The sequence below is a fragment of the Peromyscus leucopus genome, chromosome 14 (genome assembly GCF_004664715.2).
Source record: "Peromyscus leucopus breed LL Stock chromosome 14, UCI_PerLeu_2.1, whole genome shotgun sequence".
Classification (NCBI taxonomy): domain Eukaryota; kingdom Metazoa; phylum Chordata; class Mammalia; order Rodentia; family Cricetidae; genus Peromyscus; species Peromyscus leucopus.
In genome coordinates, this window is record NC_051075.1 from 9,505,866 (window position 1) to 9,524,129 (window position 18,264).

The 18,264-nt window shown below is 44.4% G+C and overlaps 2 protein-coding genes across 2 annotated transcripts in view; one reads left to right on the forward strand and one right to left on the reverse strand.

The window, feature by feature from the left end:
• Ifrd1 (interferon related developmental regulator 1) overlaps positions 1-18,264 on the reverse strand; it is a 63,546-nt gene that overhangs the window by 27,422 nt on the left and 17,860 nt on the right. The window lies entirely within an intron of this gene.
• LOC114695080 (disks large-associated protein 5-like) lies at positions 10,378-13,311 on the forward strand. Its single transcript, XM_028872273.2, has one exon. The coding sequence runs from the start codon at positions 10,466-10,468 to the stop codon at positions 13,097-13,099; it is 2,634 nt and encodes an 877-aa protein (XP_028728106.1). The 5' UTR covers positions 10,378-10,465; the 3' UTR covers positions 13,100-13,311.

Sequence of the window (18,264 nt, forward strand, 5' to 3'; positions counted from 1 at the left end):
AAAATGAGAGCCAATAATCCCTGCCCTGTTATCACTAGATTATCATAGAAAAAAAAATGAGATCATTAAAGTCTTCGTAACTTGCCAAGTACTCTATGCTGATGGGCTAATCTGTGTTTTAAAGTAAAGAAAGAAATGATTCTCCTAATGGGAGAATTTTAGATTTTGGTAAGCAAAGGAAAATCTTTTGGCTGAGAGTTGATTAGAGAATTTACCAAGCCCTCTCACCAGATTCACTTACAAGGACAAGACTAAACTGAGTCAGCAAGGCAGCCAGCCAGCATCACTCCTGCAAACCTGTTTGGGGGCTACAGATGTGGGATCTAGAGGAATTCTTTATCTCAGTTACCAGTTCAGCATCTCTTGTGGTGAGTCCTTAACCAAAGCTGCTGTTCTCCCCTTTGTAGATCAGGTTCTCTCGGAAGCATTCTGGGAGAACACAAGAGCAGGGTCGCTGCAAGAGTGAGGTCCCGAGGGAGGGTCCAGATACCTCCAGTCCTCTCCCAGGTGGCAGAGCTGCCAGATTCCGCATGACCTTGTTGTGAGGGTCAACGGACACCTTCAAGCTTCTAAAGCTCTTCCTCCATGCTTAGGTCAGGTCATGTCAGTCTTTCTTGTAAGCTAGAATAGAAGCCAGTGTCTTTTAAGCATTCTCATTTTCTTGATCTAGTCTCCCACGAAACTGCCCAGTCACTCCCAGGTAGGACTTACAAAGCCTGTCTTTTACTCTCAGCTGAAAGGCAGAAGGAAGTAGGAACAGATTGGCAGCGATTTGGAGGCAATTTGGCAATGAAAATGAGTAAGCTGCCAAATTTGAACTTTAGCAATATTTATTGTGAAGGAATCCAGTCAAGAGGATTCTAAAGACACCAAAAACTTACGTCAACAACTATTGTATTTGTCCCACTGAAACATTTCGTGCTAGTTTCATTCCTGTGGCTATAATAAAGTATTGACCAAAACCACCTCAGGGGAGGAAAGTTTACTTCAGCTTACAGGTTACAGCCCATCTTGGGAAGAAGTCAAGGCAGAAACACAAACAGGAACCTGAAGCAGAAACCTTCATGGAAGAATGCTGCGCATTGGCTCCCTCACAGGCTCATACTTAGATAGCCTTTGGTTTTCTTATACAACCCAGGACCTCCTGCCTAGGGAATAGTGCAGCCCACTGTGGGCTGGGCAAACATTGGTGATTGCCCACCCCAGACCCATATTATGGCCCATATTCATTCTCAGAATTCTAATGTTCTGATTGCCAACTTCCCTTGGGGTATCAAGTGCTTCCCAAGAGTTGGGGTATGCCTGATTCCATGACCGATCCCTCCTACAAATGGTTGGTCAATCTTGGATTCACAACACAATTGTAGCCAGTGGGGTGTTAGAGTGGAGAGGCGTAGGGAAAGCAATTGTCCTCAAGAAAAATACAAATGAAAAGATAGTCATGCCTTTGGATGTTGTCACTTGCAACCATAGGACAAGCAAACCCAACAGATAATGGCAAAAGAAAACAGCAGAAGAACCTGGATGAGGTTATGTAGTCACTTAGCTGACACTACACACTACCTCTAGACACTTATACATGAGTGGTAAATACTCCAAATATTTAACCAAATATTTCAGTGTTATTTCATTTCTATGACTTGTGGCTGAAAGCAAACCAACCAATTATGTTCTATCTAGCCATCTCTTTTAAATGATGGTAACATTTGGCAATGTCTGGCGTTCTCACTGTCTACAGAAATGAGTGGAGTAAAAATAATCACTCAACTCTTCCTTTACCTCCCTTAAAAGTCCCATATGCTTCAAGAAAGAAAATGCCTTTGAATTCCTCACTCCTGTCATCTGCTGTTTGGTATGTAGAATGTACCAACATAGGGCTACTGCCCACTTGATGCCGCCCCCACAGATTTCTGTCCAAGGACACCCTGTTAAAACTCTCTATTTGGAGAGTTTCCTTCCATCCATGCCCACTGTATCATGGATGACTGATTTTGAGGGATTTTTTTTTTCTATCCTCTTCTCTTTTTTCCTCCATCCTTAGTATTCCTAATTAACAGTTTTCGTTTCCCTTCATGGTCCTAATAAGACTCTTCCTTACTGTTTGTTGTTGCTAATTGGCAACATACTTTTTTTTTTTTTCTTAACTGAAACATGTTCCAATGAGAGAAATCTATTTTTCTGTCAGTGGTATCCCAGATGGCTAACTTTGATTATGATTCATGAATGGTTATGTTTCCTTCTAAATCAGACTTGTCACAATGAGTAAGCAATGGTACCGTCTCTATATTCCAAACCCTGAGAAAATGAAATGTATTTTGCTCTTGTGACCATACTTAATACGGTCATGACTTATTTCTTTGAAAGCTGTTTCTCTATTCCCTATATTTTTATAACTTATTCTTCCTTGTAGGGATGAAGGAAGTATCTTCTAGCCCTATGCATCTATCCAAACTAATTTGCCTTTGTCTCTTCATTCTGCTTCTTACAATGCATTTAAGAAGCCTTAGGCAGATCAAGTAACTCTAAATAGTGAGTCAGCAACTTTCATACTGTTTCCTTACATGCTCATGGCAATATCTGCTTACCCTTGTTCTCCCAAGTTCTACATCTTTACCTTAATCCACCCTTTCCCACCCCCAGAAGTATAAATAGTACTTTGATACCATTTTCACACCATATAAATTAAAACACCTGCCTACATGTTTGCTTTTTTAAATAAAATAGTATATATACTTTGCCAGCTTCCCGGTTTCCTTTCTTGTGGCGTTATTCATTTTTTACATTTGGCCTCATTTTAAGATGGAATCAATAGTTGTGTTTTGGCACATTAGTGAGATACAATTAACTATTAGTTTGAAATTCTTCAGATATGACATAATACAATTTTTAGTTTTGATAGTAACTCCAAGTTTCAAAATCTATGTTCCAATATTTATTTACACCTCACCAATTCCCTAAATTCCACCACTGGAAAATTTAGTCACCCCTACCCCTGCTCTATTAATAGTGTTAATGAATTCACTATTTACCTCAACACAAACTATTTCCCAGGTGAACAATGTCTAGATTCTACCCTCTCCTTTCATGCCCACTGAAATTATAAAGCACAGCATAGCCTAGGCTTAGCTTACATTCCTGTTTCCTACTTCCTGCCCCGAGCCAAGCCTCCAGAATGACTTTCCTGACACAGATGCCATTACCATCTCTATGACTTTCCAGTTCCTGCTTCTTCAAGATGCATTGCCCTCTGGTGTGTTCCTAGTGCCCTGGAGAGATTTCTGTCCCAAGGAAATAGCACAGCCTTTAGGAAAGGTGCATTTTCTGGAGTGAGACAGTTAGGAACTAAACTTGTTCTACCACTTACCAGTGGGTAAGTTACCAAGTCACTATGCCTCCAGTTTCTCTCCTATAAACTGGTACTAACCTAGGGTCCATCTCCGAGGTGATAGGAGAATTAAATCAACTAGAACATGTTAACGCCTTTGATGATTAATCTTGATTGCCAACTTGACTGGATTGAAAATCACCTAGATCTGCCTCTTGGCCTTGCTATCTAGATTAAGTTCATTGTGGTAATCCTCCCTTAACTGTGGGCTGGGAGCCACACCATTCCATGGTTTGGAGTCCTGGACCAAATAAAAAGGAGGAAGTAAGCTGACCAGGCCTATTTCTGACTCTACTTCCTGACTATGAACACAGTGTGACCAGCTCCCTCAAGCTCCGGCCTCTCTGACCTCCCTGCTATGAATGACTGTGAAACTATGAACCAAAATAAACTTTTCCTTCCTTAAGTGGCTGTGGTCAGATACTTTGTGACAGTCATGAGAAATGTAACTAATATAGAGAACTCCCACTGATAAGTGGAGCTTTACTGTGATAAACCTTACCATGTGGTTCTCAGATCTTTGGAAGAATATGGAGGAGTTGGAACTTTGGTGTGAAAAAGCCCTTGATTATCATAAGCATAAATACACAGGCTGTTCTGATGGGGTTCAAAGGCGAGACTCTGGAGAGAAAAGCCAGTAGTAAAGGCTCAGTTGCAAAGGGAAAGAAGGACTCTACTAGGAACCAGACTAAAGGCCAATCCAGTTCCTTTCTAGCAAAGAATCCGGCCGTTATTTACCGGTACCCTGAGAACTTAGTGAGATTAAATTTATATTAACTAATAGGTTTGGTGGAGAAATTTTAAAGCAGGAAAGCAGGCAGGCTGTGGAACTGTTATTGCTCACCGTTCTTAGCCAGGTCTACAGTGAAAAAAGCCAACAGGTGGGACCTAAAGATGTTTAAAAATATGCTTAGGTTTTTAGCAAAGAAACCAGCTCTAGAAATGCCAAAGTTTCAGCCAAAGCACTCATTGAAAAGAGTTTGTTAAAGAGAAACCTGATCGGCAGTGGGGCCATAGGAAACATGGCCAATCATCAAAGGCTCCAACTTCTGAAAATGTAAATTCATGAAGGAAGAGAGCCTAAACTGAGAATGCCACTTAGGGATTCCCTCATTCTAGAAAGTAACTGCCTAGGAACATGTTCCCCATGGTCAGCACACAAAGACTAACGCAACTATGGTCTTGAACCAGCACCCAGACTTGGCAGTATGTCCACATGACATGGGATTTGCAAGCATGAAGCATGCAAGGTTGAGGAGGCCATGAAGTCTTGCACCACAGTTCCAGAGTGCTGATGAGGCCTGGCGATGTATTTCAAGACCAGAGTCCTGCAAACTGGCCATGCAGACCCTAGGATGTCAGGGATGCAAGAACCATGCAGCATCTCCTGGGAAAAGCGGAGTGCAGGAGTGGTTATGGCTCAAGAGGGAGCCTGTACACGGATGACAGGGTGAGTGGTAGGACTACCCAAGCCCTTTGGACCCAAACGATTTTTATCTGGAGACACAGAGCTGCACGATTCAGTGTCTTTGGTCTGACCTTTCTTCTCTAGTGTTTATTATGTGATATTAGACACTGAACATTGTTTTCTATTTGATTTTCTATTTCATGGGGGCTCACAGTTGTCTTAGTCTCAGTGAGATTTTGGACCTTTAAATGGTGTTGAAATTGTTAAAGACTATGAATACTTTTAAAGTCAGAAGGAATGTATTTTGCATCATAAGATGGTCCTGAACCTACAAAGATAAGGGGTGGGAAGATACAGCTTCAAAATGTTTAGGTGTCCAACTGACAAGGGCTGGAGTTATCACCATATTGTCAACTTGATAGGATCTTGAATCACAGAGCTAAGGCTCTGGACCTCTGAAGCAATACTTAACTATATTAATTGAATGGGAAAGACCCACCATAATTCTGTACTATGGGTTTCATCATTCCATGAGCTGGAGTCCTGGACTGAATAAAAAGGAGAAAGTGAAGTGAGCATGAGGATTTTCTGACCGTTACTTTCTGACTATAGACACAATCTTGTCCAACGGCCTTAAGCTCTTGCCACCATGACATCCTCCACCATACTGCACTATATCCTGGAATGGTGAGCCAAAACAGGCCTTCCCTTCCTTAAGTGGCTTCAGTTGGGTGTTTTGTCACAGCTATAAGAAAAATAACTAATCCACCATTTAACAAATGCATGCATGGCATAAGATAGATACTTAAAAAGCACTTCTTTTCTCTTCATCTCTATATGTATGGGGGGTGTGTGTGTGTGCACGCGCACGCGCGCACATAAATGTTCTCATGCATGGATGCACATGTGTGCACATGCATGTGAGCCTGAAGTTGACATTAGGAGTCTTCCTCAATCACTCTCTGCCTTATTCACTGAGGCAGGGCCTCACAATTAATAAACATGGAACTTGCTAATGTAGCTAGCCTGGGTAGCCCACTCATCCCAGGGAGCCCTTCTCCCTGCTTTTCCCAGAATTGGAATTACACACAGACTGCCACACCCATCTATGTGGGTTGTGGTTATCTGAACTTCAGTTCTTATGCTTACAGGAGCGCTCACCACTGAGCCATCTCCCCAGCCACAAGTCTGTAATGTCTTTTCTATCATTATTGAAAAATTTGTGACTTTTACTAACTTACTTTTATTATTAGGTTTTGGGTTCTTTGGACTGAATCTTATTTTGTAAGATTTCAGCACTGAGCTAAAAAGTAGCAGACACACCATACACATGTTTTCATCGAATGTTCGGGTTACGACTTGGCTGCTAAACCTTCACTGGCTTCTTAACCCCTGTTGTGGTGGTTTGAATAGAAACCCCCCATAGGCTCCTCTCTCTCTCTCTCTCTCTCTCTCTCTCTCTCTCTCTCTCTCTCTCTCTCTCTCTCTCTCTCTCTCTCTCCTCTCTCTCCTGATCTGGATGTAGAACTCCCAGCTACTTCTCCAGCACCATGTCTGCCTGCATGCCACCATGCTTCCCACCATAACAATAATGGACTAAACCCCTGAAAATATAAGCAAGCCCCAATTAAATGTTTTCCTTTGTAAGAGTTGCCATGGTCATGGTGTCTCTTCACGACAACAGAATTGATGAAGACACCTGTAGAATAAAATTCATACTCTTCAGCATCACTTACAAAGCCACTTTTACGCAGCTACTCATCTTTCTCCTTTCTTATACTCCAGCTAAGCAAGGTCACTTGAAGTTCCCCAGGCAGACATCGCCTTGAGCAAGGAAGGCCTACCTTGGCCTCTTCCCCAAAACCTAGAAGCATCTGTTGTAGTTTGCTTCTCTGTTGCTGTGAGAAACACTGACTAAAAGCAACTTGGGGAGGAAGGGGTTTCTTTGCCTTGCAGGTTGCAGCCCATTATCAAGGGAAACCAAGCCAGGAACTCAAGCAGGACAGGAACCTGGAGGCAGAAACTGAAGCAGAGATCATGGAGGAACACTGCTTACTGACTTGTTCTCCATGGCTTGCTCAGTTTGCTTTCTTCTACAGCTCAGCACCATCTCCCTACAGGTGACTCTACTTTGTGTCAAGTTGTCAAAAAACAACCAGCAACGTATCACTTGAGAAAACAGACCCCAATCAAGTTTCTTGTCCTTTAAAGTCTTTATTGACCCTTTTATAGGCAGTCGCTGTGGTGGCTGAATAAGAAGGCCCCCACAGGCTCATATATTTGAATGCTTAGCCATCAGGGAGTTTATACTGCTTAAGATGGATTAAAAGATGTAGCCTTAGCTGGGCGGTGGTGGCGCACGCCTTTAATCCCAGCACTCGGGAGGCAGAGGCAGGTGGATCTCTGTGAGTTCGAGGCCAGCCTGGGCTACAGAGTGAGTTCCAGGAAAGTCGCAAAGCTACACAGAGAAACCCTGTCTCGGAAAACCAAAAAAAAAAAAAAAAAAAAAAAGATGTAGCCTTGTCGGGATGGGTGTGGCCTTACTGGAGGAAGTGTGTCACTGGGAGGGCCCTAGAGGTTTTCAAGATCTAAGCCGAGCTCAGAGTCTCTCTTCTGCTGTCTCTGGCTCTGGATGTAGAACTCCCAGCCACCTCCCTCCCCACCACCATGCCTGCTTATGAACCACCATGCTTTCCAACCTGATGCGAACGGGCCAAACCTCTGGAACTGTAAGCAAACCCGGTTAAATACTTTCCTTTGTAAGAATTGCTATGACCCTGGTGTCTCTTCACAGCAAAAGAACACTGACTAAGACAGTCACCAAGTCTAGAAATGCATAATATATAAGGAATGCTTGGCTGGTGATATACTACAATACAGGAGACAGGAGTATCGTCAGTCTGCTTTTCCAGGCCTCATGGCTACTTTGTAGCTAGAACCTACCTCTCCCCCCTTCCTGCCTTTTGCGTCTTCTGTGGAGCACCAGTCATCTGGAACAGAACCACTGTTCTGCCTTGTGCAGCTTTATCTCAACCACCCAACCCAAGTCAAGTAATTCAACAAGCATTTGGTCAATGAATACACTGTCAACAAATATTTTTCAGTTATCGCTGCATAAGGTAAAAGACGCTGCCATTCATTTAGTGTCAATGGTGAATATTCCCAAAACACAAATCTTCCTGTACAACCACCCTCAACCCTGGTCTCTGGATGGTGAAGCGAAATACTCGGTCCTGTGGCTTGGTGATCACATACTGTATTTGCTGTGTTAAGCTTTCATTCACCATAAAAGCATCTTTGATCAGACACTCCCATTTTAAACACACACAAACAGACAGACAGACACACACACACACACACACACACACACACACACACACATTTTCTTCTGTCTCAGTTTTGTGTTGGTAAATTCTAGCTTGGTTTGCTCTCGGTGAATTGTCCAATAAAACATTGTTCCTTAAAGATGATATTCAGCCAGAAGAAAATAGATGCGTAACCTGACAGTTTCATGACATAGTCTGTGAACCTGCAGACAGCCTCCGGCTAATGATGATAACCACGTTGTCAGACCCATATTTTACAGAGGAACACTGGCTGGTTTAATGAGGGAACAATGTCCAAGCTCTCTCTGCTTTAGTAATGACACACTGTTCTGGGAAACTCCGCTTTCTAGGAGAATAAGCCCTGGAGTAGCTTGTAACTTGATGGTCACTATGGGAACTATGAAAAACTCAGAGGTGCTCTGGATCAGCCCGAGGTGACATGTTGGATCCGATTTTGAGGATGCTCTGTAGAAAGGTAATGCTGCTGCTACCACTCACTAAAATTCACAGTGAATTATTGCCAATAAGGTATTTGTGTGTCCACCATTAACCCAGCCTACCCAAAGCATCTTGTAATGTGAACACAACAGCATCTCAGAGGAGCCAGGTCAACTCCTCAGAAGTTGTTAAATAAAACAGGATGAATAAAAAAGAAAGACTGCCAAGGTATGTTGCAGGTTATCTGTCCATCATCCCAAACACTTGGGACTAGGAGTATTTCAGATATCAGGGTTTTCAGATTTGGAAATGTTTGCACAGATTTTTATTGCTTGAACAATCTGAAATGTATATTGTTCCAGAGTCTAAGGATTCAGGATTTGGGGCTTGGGGATTCTCAGCCTTGTGCTCATTATGCCTTAAGACTCACATCTGGGCCAATTTATGTGTAACCACTTCAGTATCTAGCTATATGGACAGTGGTAGGTTTTTGTTAAGTATTTTGATTATTTCAACCATTCTGTAACATAGTTGGGGCATGTAATCTAGGTCCAAACACCCCGGAGGTGGTTTGAATGAGAATGGCCCCCATACATACGCTTGTATATTTGAATGCTTGGTCATCAAGAAGTGGTACTCCTTTAGAGGGACTACAAGGCGTGGCTTTGTTAGAGTAGGTGTGGCCCTACTGGAGGAAGTGTGACCGTGGGGTGGTGGGGAAGGTTTAAGGTTTCAAAACCCCAAGCCAGTCCCAGTGTCTCTGTCTTCCTGCTGCCTGAGGGTCCAGAAGTAGAACTCTCAGCTGCTTCTCCAGCACCATGTCTGCCGCATGCTGCCATGCTTCCCACCTTGATGACAATGGACTAAACCTCTGAAACTACAAGCAAGCCCCAATTAAATGTTTTCTTTTATGAGCTGCTGCTGTCATGGTGTCTCTTCACAGCAATAGAAAACTGACCAAGACAATCCACAGATGAAATTTAGATGGTATATGAAGTCACTGAATTTATAGGTGAAAATATTGTGTAGTTAAGTGTTTGTATTTTATTTTATTCCAGATCACACTTTAGATCATTTTTACTTAAATAACAGTGATATTATAGTTTCTTGATTAAAGAGAATGTGAGACTAAAGTCTGACTCTCTAGTATTTTCACTAATCAAAAATACTTTGAACAGAGCAAAACACTCTCACAGATCCATACACTAAAACAGTCTAACATTTCTGAAATTAAAATACATCACAGTGTGATATCCATTATCCCACTCAGTAAATATTATATAATGAATGTATTCATTGACCAAAACAATAGCAACAACAATAAGATTAAGGAGTAAAATAATCTTAACCTCCATCTATTGTGTTTCCACTGGATAAGAAGTCATTTTCTACTCGAAAGCGATACCCTGTGGATCTGCTCAATAAAGCCCTTTCCCTTGGCCTCAGTTTTCAAGGACTTCTCACACTAAATCCCTCCTTGACCCCCAGACAGATTGTTTATTCTCTCCGGGCAGCCTCAGACTGTTCTGCTTAATACTTTATTCAGTTGTACTTGCCTGCTGGCCATGAGGTCCTGCAGTCAAGGCCCATGGACAATTCCTCCTAGCCACCATCCCAGGCCGCAGAATTAAAGAGCAGCCACGAGGGATCTGCAGCTGAGCGGACAGGCACACAGATTTTAGCCTTGCCAGCTACCAGCTCTGTGATCTGGGGAGAGTTATTTAACCTCTCATGGTCTGATTTCTGTATTTATAAACTGGAGATAATAATGCTGAATGCATGGGATTTGTGTTAAGTATTTAAATGAGCCATGGAGTTCAGGGCCGGCTCGAGGCGCTCCCACTGCGGGTCTGCGGAGGTTTCTCTGTTGCGGGATTGTCGGGGAACGTGCCCAGAAGCGGCTTCAGGATGTCTTCACATTTTGCCAGTCGGCTTCGGAAAGATTTAAGCACTGAAATGATCAGAACCCAGATTGCTCACAGGAAGTCATTATCTCAGAAGGAAAACAGACACAAGGTATATGAACGAAACAGACACTTCGGCTTGAAAGATGTCAACATTCCATTGGAAGGTAGAGACCTTGTTAATATACATGAGATGTCTCTAGACCTCGCTCCAGAAAAGGCCAGTACCAAAACAAAGTCAGAGAAAACGGTTCTGAGTGACCAGCGGAAGCAGCTCCTCCAGAAATACAAGGAAGAAAAGCAGCTTCAGAAATTGAAAGAACAACGAGAGAAAGCTAAGCGAGGAGTGTTTAAAGTGGGTCTCTACAGGCCTGCTGCCCCGGGCTTCCTCGTCACAGACCAGAGGAGTGTGAGGACCCAGCCTGCCGCCCCCAGCTTCCCCATCACAGACCAGAGGAGTGTGAGAACCCAGCCTGCTGCCCCGGGCTTTCTTGTCACAAACCAGAGGAGTGTGAGGACCCAGCCTGCTGCCCCCAGCTTCCCCATCACAGACCAGAGGAGTGTGAGGACCCAGCCCGAGAAGGCTTTTCCATACAATGGGCGGATTACAAGATCCAAAGCCAAAGACCACATGGAACACACTAAGATTGAGAGCAAGAATGTTCTTCAAACAACACGATGTGTCCAAAAACAAACTTCTGAAAAGAAAATACTGGACAAAGAGAAAAAAGTCATGCAGCCCATGGTGTCGTCAGGGAGAGTGACTGGATCAGCTGCTCCTCAGAGGACAAAGCAGACGGCCCAAACAGTGTCGTCTGCCCCGAGAAAGCCAGTTACGAGAGTTGCTGGTGAGAATGAATCCGAAAGAGTGGGCCCGAGTAGAGGAAGACCCGCCAGAAAGGTGGAGGCCAAACTTGGCAAGGTCCTTCCCTCTAAAGTTGATAAAGAAAATAGTATGGATCCGCAGACCAGTGTAACGAATGGAATGGATCTGGGCGGCGTCTTCCCAGAGGTGGAGAGCTCAACAAAGACAGTGAAGGAGAGGAAGTCCTTCGCACCCACGCATTGTGTGTTTCAGCCTCCGTGCGGTCTGAAGACCTATCAAGTGGCACCCATGGGTCATAGAAGTGACAGCGCTCTCTTGACACCCAGTTGTGACTGGAACCCTTTAAAAGCAGAAGTCACTACAACTCAAGATGCAGCAAATGAAATCTTGGTGCAAAAATCTCTAACTTGCTCTACAGACACAGTGCAGCAGGAACGAAATGACCCCCCGAGCGCTTTAGGTTCTCCGGCAGTCTGTAAGGAAGAACATGGCTTAAATCAAAAGGAAGCGTCTACTACAGATTCCAGTCGCCTTTCGGTGGGAGGAGTCACATCACTTGAAGAAGGGGAAGGTCAGGTGTCTCAGCCACAGCATGATGTGCCGTATTTCAGAAAAATCCTCCAGTCAGAAACTGACAAGTTAACCTCACAGTGCCTGGAGTGGGACAGGAAGCTGGAACTGGACATTCCTGACGATGCTAAAGACCTTATTCGCACAACAGTTGGTCAAACAAGACTCCTTATTATGGAAAGATTCAAACAGTTTGAAGGGCTGGTGGATAATTGTGAATATAAACGAGGTGAAAAAGAGACAACCTGTTCCAACCTGGATGGATTTTGGGATATGGTTAATTTTCAGGTAGATGATGTAAACCAAAAATTCAACAACCTCATCAAACTTGAGGAAGCTGGATGGAAAAACGATAATAATCCAAGCAAAAAAGTCCTCCGGAAAAAAATTGTGCCTGCCAAAACGAGCAAGGCAAAACAGGATGACGATGGAAGGATGGCGGTTAGAAATCGGCTCGCTGCCATCAAAAATGCGATGAGAGAGAGACTGAAGCAGGAGGAGCATGCCCCAGCCGCAGCTGTGGAAGCACCAAAGGAAGTCGACAAAATAGTGTTCGATGCCGGGTTTTTCCGGATTGAGAGTCCTGTCAAGTCGTTTGCAGCACTTTCTTCTGAACGTCGTTCTCAGAGATTTGGAGCACTTAAGTCTGCCAGCAGAGTCATTCCTGAGAGTGGGGCTGCAGGGGACCTTCCGAATCAAAGGGTTTCGCTGGAGAATCCTGATCCTCACAGCAGCAAGAGTGAAAGTGTCGCTAAGACATTGTTTCCGGACATTCTCGAAAGCAGGTCCAGCAGAATGGAAGACACTTCGAGTCCTGGAGAGCAAGATTCAAGTGCCATAGACCATGATGTAAATAAGATGAATGTCGCGATGGATTGTTCTCCTGCTGGTGGAGTGGCCGATGACACTAAGCAGACAGAGGCACTTTCCGATGTGGAAGGTGCCGAGCTACATTCTAAAGTCAGCTCCCAAGATGTGCTGATGAGTAATCCTGAGAAAAACTCCCCCTCACCAAGTGCCTCCTCACAGGAAGAAGGCGAAGTGTCCCAGTCAGTACCGTTGCACAGACAGGTCACTTCTGAACTCTACCCTCTCAATCCCCCAGCCCTAAGCAGCAGCAGTCCGTGCACACGGGTAGAGACCAGACAGCGAGACCGCGCCAGATATGTCTCCTTTGGTGGCGACCTCATCGTCTTCTCACCGCTGAGACCCCGAAGTAGAGAGCACCAGGAGGGTTTTTAACTTCAATACAACTCTAAACAGGTTTTTCCTTCATATCATTAGTTCTCTGAAAATTCTTAAATTGTTGGAAAATTTAAGAATATGCATTAGTATTCACTTCTGTTTGGTCTATTTACATTGTATTACATGATGTTTTAATGTCCACTGTTCATCCAGACACACTTCGGTGGTGATCATGTAAATATGCAGGTTATGTAAAATATTAAACGTAAGCAATAAAAAAATAAATAAATAAATAAATGAGCCATGGTGGAAAGGATTGGCAAGATGCAGTTTCCTTATAAACAACCGTCACTGTTTTTCAGAAGGAAAAACATTTTCATTTTTGAGTCTTAACTGCCATGTGATTGATAATTGCTGAATGAATCAAAACACAAACACAATTCCTTATAGCACTATTGCAAGAATTAAAAAAGGGGGGGTTGGGAATTTAGCTCAGTGGTAGAGCGCTTGCCTAGCAAGCACAAGGCCCTGGGTTCGGTTCTCAGCTCCAGGAAAAAAAAAAAAAAGACAAAGAACAACTTAGAGTTACAATGCCTAGTACACAACAATTGTGGTGTGTGTGTGTGTGTGTGTGTGTGTGTGTGTGTGTATGATTTTTGATGATCAAAATAAATGGATGCAACAAAGTAAAATGTAAAAAGGCTCATGGCATTCATTCCCCTGTAATTACAGAAGGCAACAGAGGACATGGCTGGTGGGTGCCCTCATGACTAACATCTTCTGGTATTAACTGCTCCTGCTCCCAACACTGCTATTACAGGCAACAGGAGTCACTCGATGGTTTAGTAAATATTTATGGAGCACTTAGGATGGAGGAGGTTCCAGAATAGACAAAATGCTCGTGAACACAAGCATCTCTGCGAGGGACAGAACATGGGATGCTCGTTTATAAGGCTCACAGCCTCAGATGACTGGAGTGTTCTCATAAAGAAGATTCCCAAAAGATCGTAATGCGTAGGTGGCATACACAGCAGCCCCTTGCTCTTCTGTTTCAGATGTTACTTTCAGAGCTGTGACTTTTCTGATTCTCCCTTTGAGGCAGGTGATCAGTCCCCTTTGTTATAAACACAGATGGCACAGAAATAGACTATGTGGGGAGAGTGGTTTGTTGGCCCTGATTTGGACATTTCACAAAGTGTACAGATATGGAAACATCCCAGTACACCTCACAAATGTGCCTGATTTTTGTTCTCCTGTATTAGCTCTAAAAAATAAATTATAATTAATAAAAGCAAATGGGTTATGGAGGTCAGGACAAGGGAGTTGCCTGGTGCCCTGGATACTTTGCTCCCATTATTACAACCCACGGGAAGAGGGATGACACAGAGGCCTCACAGGTAACAAGGGCAGACCGCAGGCTGCAGCCCAACAAGAAAGGACTGCGCCTCTTTCCTAACCTAGAGCCTAGGTGATCTCACGTCCAACACGCTCAGTGGATGTGTGTCCTTCCTGCTCTCCACCCCAAGGGATAATAGTCCCACGAGTAGCACTGGAACCCCATTAGTCAAAGAGGAAGAGCTCAGAGCTGCTTTGCTGAGCTAACAACTTGAATCTCATTGCCATACATTTATATGCTGAGATAATCGATCTAGATTCCAAATAGATAATAGGACAATAGTTAGGAGAATGCTCGGCAGCTTCCTCTCATAATCTCCAGCCAGGGAAGCCTTAGCGGTCACCCGAAGCCGAGCCTTATGCTCACTCAGCTCCCTTCCCTGTCCTCCAGCCACTAATGATGGAAACAGATTGCTGGCCACAACAGGGAACAGAGGACCCTGGGAGAAAAATAGCAACACAGCTTGAAAGATAATGAGCAGGAGTTGTATTGGGCTCAAGGACACAGAAAAGAAGCGAGCGAGCAGGACAAAGAAGGATGAGAAGGGACAGTGTCAGGAAGGAAAGAAGAACCTAACAATCCTCCCACCTCAAGGACTCAGGACGCCAAATGCTGAGCTGAACCAGCTGAGGAGTGGTCCTTCCCCGGCCGCTCGCTGGCCTTTGAGGAACAGCTATAGCAATTGGCAGAAGAGCTGAGTGTGGATAATAAATAATTTATTTTATTTATTTGTTATCCTCCATAAAAGCCAGGCACTGGGGAAATCTCTTTTAATTTTAATTTTTTGAGAACTGCATACATGAATACACTGTATTTATGTAATTTCCACCCCTCTCCCTTTCAGCTCCTTCCTGTTTCCCACCACCACCCTGACTCAAATTCACGACTTCTTCTATGAGCATTTGTATTACACACAGGCACATTCGTATAAACTGATGCCATGACCACTCCATGGTATGGTTAGGGGTAAGGTTTTTATTGTATCTAGGAGAGAACAGCCAGAGGCATCTGGAAGCATCCAGAGCAGAGAGAGAAAGACTCTGACCATGGTCAGCAGATAACCAGGACTATAACAAGAGAGGGGGGAACAGCAGCGGGGAGAGAACAGAAAACACGTACTGAGAGAAGCAAAAGTGGAAGAGAGACACCAGACAGACGGACAGACGGACACACACAGACAGACAGACAGACAGACAGACGGGCAGACAGACAGACGGACAGACAGACAGAAGCAAGGCTGTGGGAATGAGTAGCTGTGGGGAGGGAGTGGGAGCTAGGAGGAGTTTAGGGAAGGTGAGGGCTAAACTGTCAGCGTGACTTTGAAATGTGTAACAGGTATTTGTGGTACTGAAGGAGTCTGGAGGCCAGGAAGAGCTGTGAGATGCTAATGGGCACCGCAGGTAGCCATATGTCCCTTCTGCCAGAGCTGAGGGAAAAGCCTCCTTGGGCTAGATGAAAATCCGGTTTCACAAGTCCCCGAGGAATGCTGACTTTCATCTAAACACCATAAATCCTCCTATAGTCCAGGCTGAGCTCATTGGACTGTCTTTTGAAGTCTGGAGAATTGGAGTTTCCTTTGAGCCTAAACACACACACACACACACACACACACTGGCATTACCAGTGTGTACATGTGTTTAGGGCTGACTGCTGAGGATTGGGAAACCTATCAGTGGACACACCACTGGAGGAAACTCATTCACCGTCAGCAGTCATTGCCTGCCTGCAGCTCTGTGACTGAATCAGAAGCTGGGGAAGTCTTATTCAGGCACTGTACTGTGTGTGCAGCTAGGGCTGGTTGTGGGCAGAAGAGGGAAGCGGTAAAATCTGCTGCAAAAAAAGGTTTGCAGGTCTTTGATAGCTTTCTAGTTCCTTTTATGTAAAATACCTTCTCAGTGGTCCCTTCCCACTTAGTTAACCACCAACAGAACAGAGACAAAAAAAAAAAAGAAGAAGAAAGAGAGAGAGAGAGAGAGAGAGGGAGGGTGCTGTGGATATCTCTCTATATAAATAAAACACTGATGGCCAGTGACCAGGCAGGAAGTATAGGTGGGACAAGGAGAGAGGAGAATTGGGGAAACAGGAAGAAGGGGGAGAGACACTGCAGCCACCGCCAGGACAAGCAGCATGTAAAGACGCCGGTAAGCCACTAGCTACGTGGCAAGGTATAGATTTATAGAAATGGGTCAATTTAAGATAAAAGAACAGTTAGCAAGAAGCCTGAACAGCCATACAGTTTATAAGTAATATAAGCATCTGAGTGATTATTTTATATGTGGATTGTGGGACTGCGGGGCTTGGTGGAACCTGGAAAGAAGCCCTCCAGCAACGGGAGGGAGGGAAGGAGTGAGTGAGTGAGTGAGGGAGGGAGGGAGGGAGGGAGGGAGGGAGGGAAGGAAGGAAGGAAGGAAGGAAGGAAGGAAGGAAGGAAGGAAGGAAGGAAATGGCTAGGCATGAATGTTTATATAATATACAGGCTTTGGCCTTGTTTGTGTATCGGGCTCATTAGTGCTGGTTCTGGATTGACCAGATAGTATAGAATTTTGCTATTCTCTGTAGTTTTCTTAGGGGAGCAAAGGTCAGAGTTCACATTATATGTTCCTGAAAGGAAGCTTGGTGTCCCACTAAGTTCTCCTGCTGCCTGCTTCTGAAAATCAAGGACTGCACAAGTACTGTACACCTCGACCCTAGCATGGAGGCATGTAGTCCACACCTGCTCAGGCCTTACAGGTGCCCAGCACTGTCTCCTACCACCTTCCCCCGGCTCTGCCAGGCTTCTGTTTGTACCTTACTCCAACCACTAAGGCACAGCATCCCTGTATCCTCCACAGGAACACAGACACCAAAAGACTGTCACAGAGCAGGGGTGAAAGCTAGACAAAACAGTATTTTCTCAAAAAAGAAATGGGGACATCCACGCAAGCGCACACATACACGTACATAAACACACACACACACACATACACACACACACACACACATACACACACACACACATACACACACACACACACATACACACACATACACACACACACACATACACACACACACATACACACACACACACATACACACACACACATACACACACACACACACATACACACACACACACATACACACACACATATACACACACACACACATACACACACACACATACACACACACACACATACACACACACACACACACCTCCCACTCTCTGCTGCACCTGTTCAGTGTTGTGGAGGAAACCAAAATCTTCCTGCTCTCCCTGTGGAAATGCCTTTTTTATGTTCAGACTTTTTGTTTTTCTGTTGTTTGGTTGTGAAATTGGGTCTCATGTAGCCTAAGCTGGCCTTGAACTGTCTATGTAGTTGAGGATGTCTTTGAACTCTTGATCCCCTGCCTCCAGCTCCCAGTTACTGGGGTTATATGTGGGTGACATGTGACAGGGGGCCTGGCTGGAAATGACTTTTTCTTTTATGAGGAATGATGATGGTATTCCCCTGAGCTCTTTAATCAGGATAAGTCCCTGGGGTTTGGCTGCTGCCACCAGCCTCACTGAACCTCTGATTTCTACCAAATGACGTGTTACAGGCATGAAAGTGTGAAGAAGAGCCCTAAGAAAAATCTGGTATGAGCCATCACCACCGCATGATGTGACTCAGAAGCGTCTTGCAGGGAAACACGCCTTAACTTCATTTACTTCTGTAGAAATTTCCCCTGACAGCACCCACTCAATAGAAAACTGAAGGACAGCAGCCCAGAGATGAAGAGGGCTTCCTCTTTTCTGACATGAGGCTGAACAGCATGTGCTTCCTCAGAACGATGGTAGGCC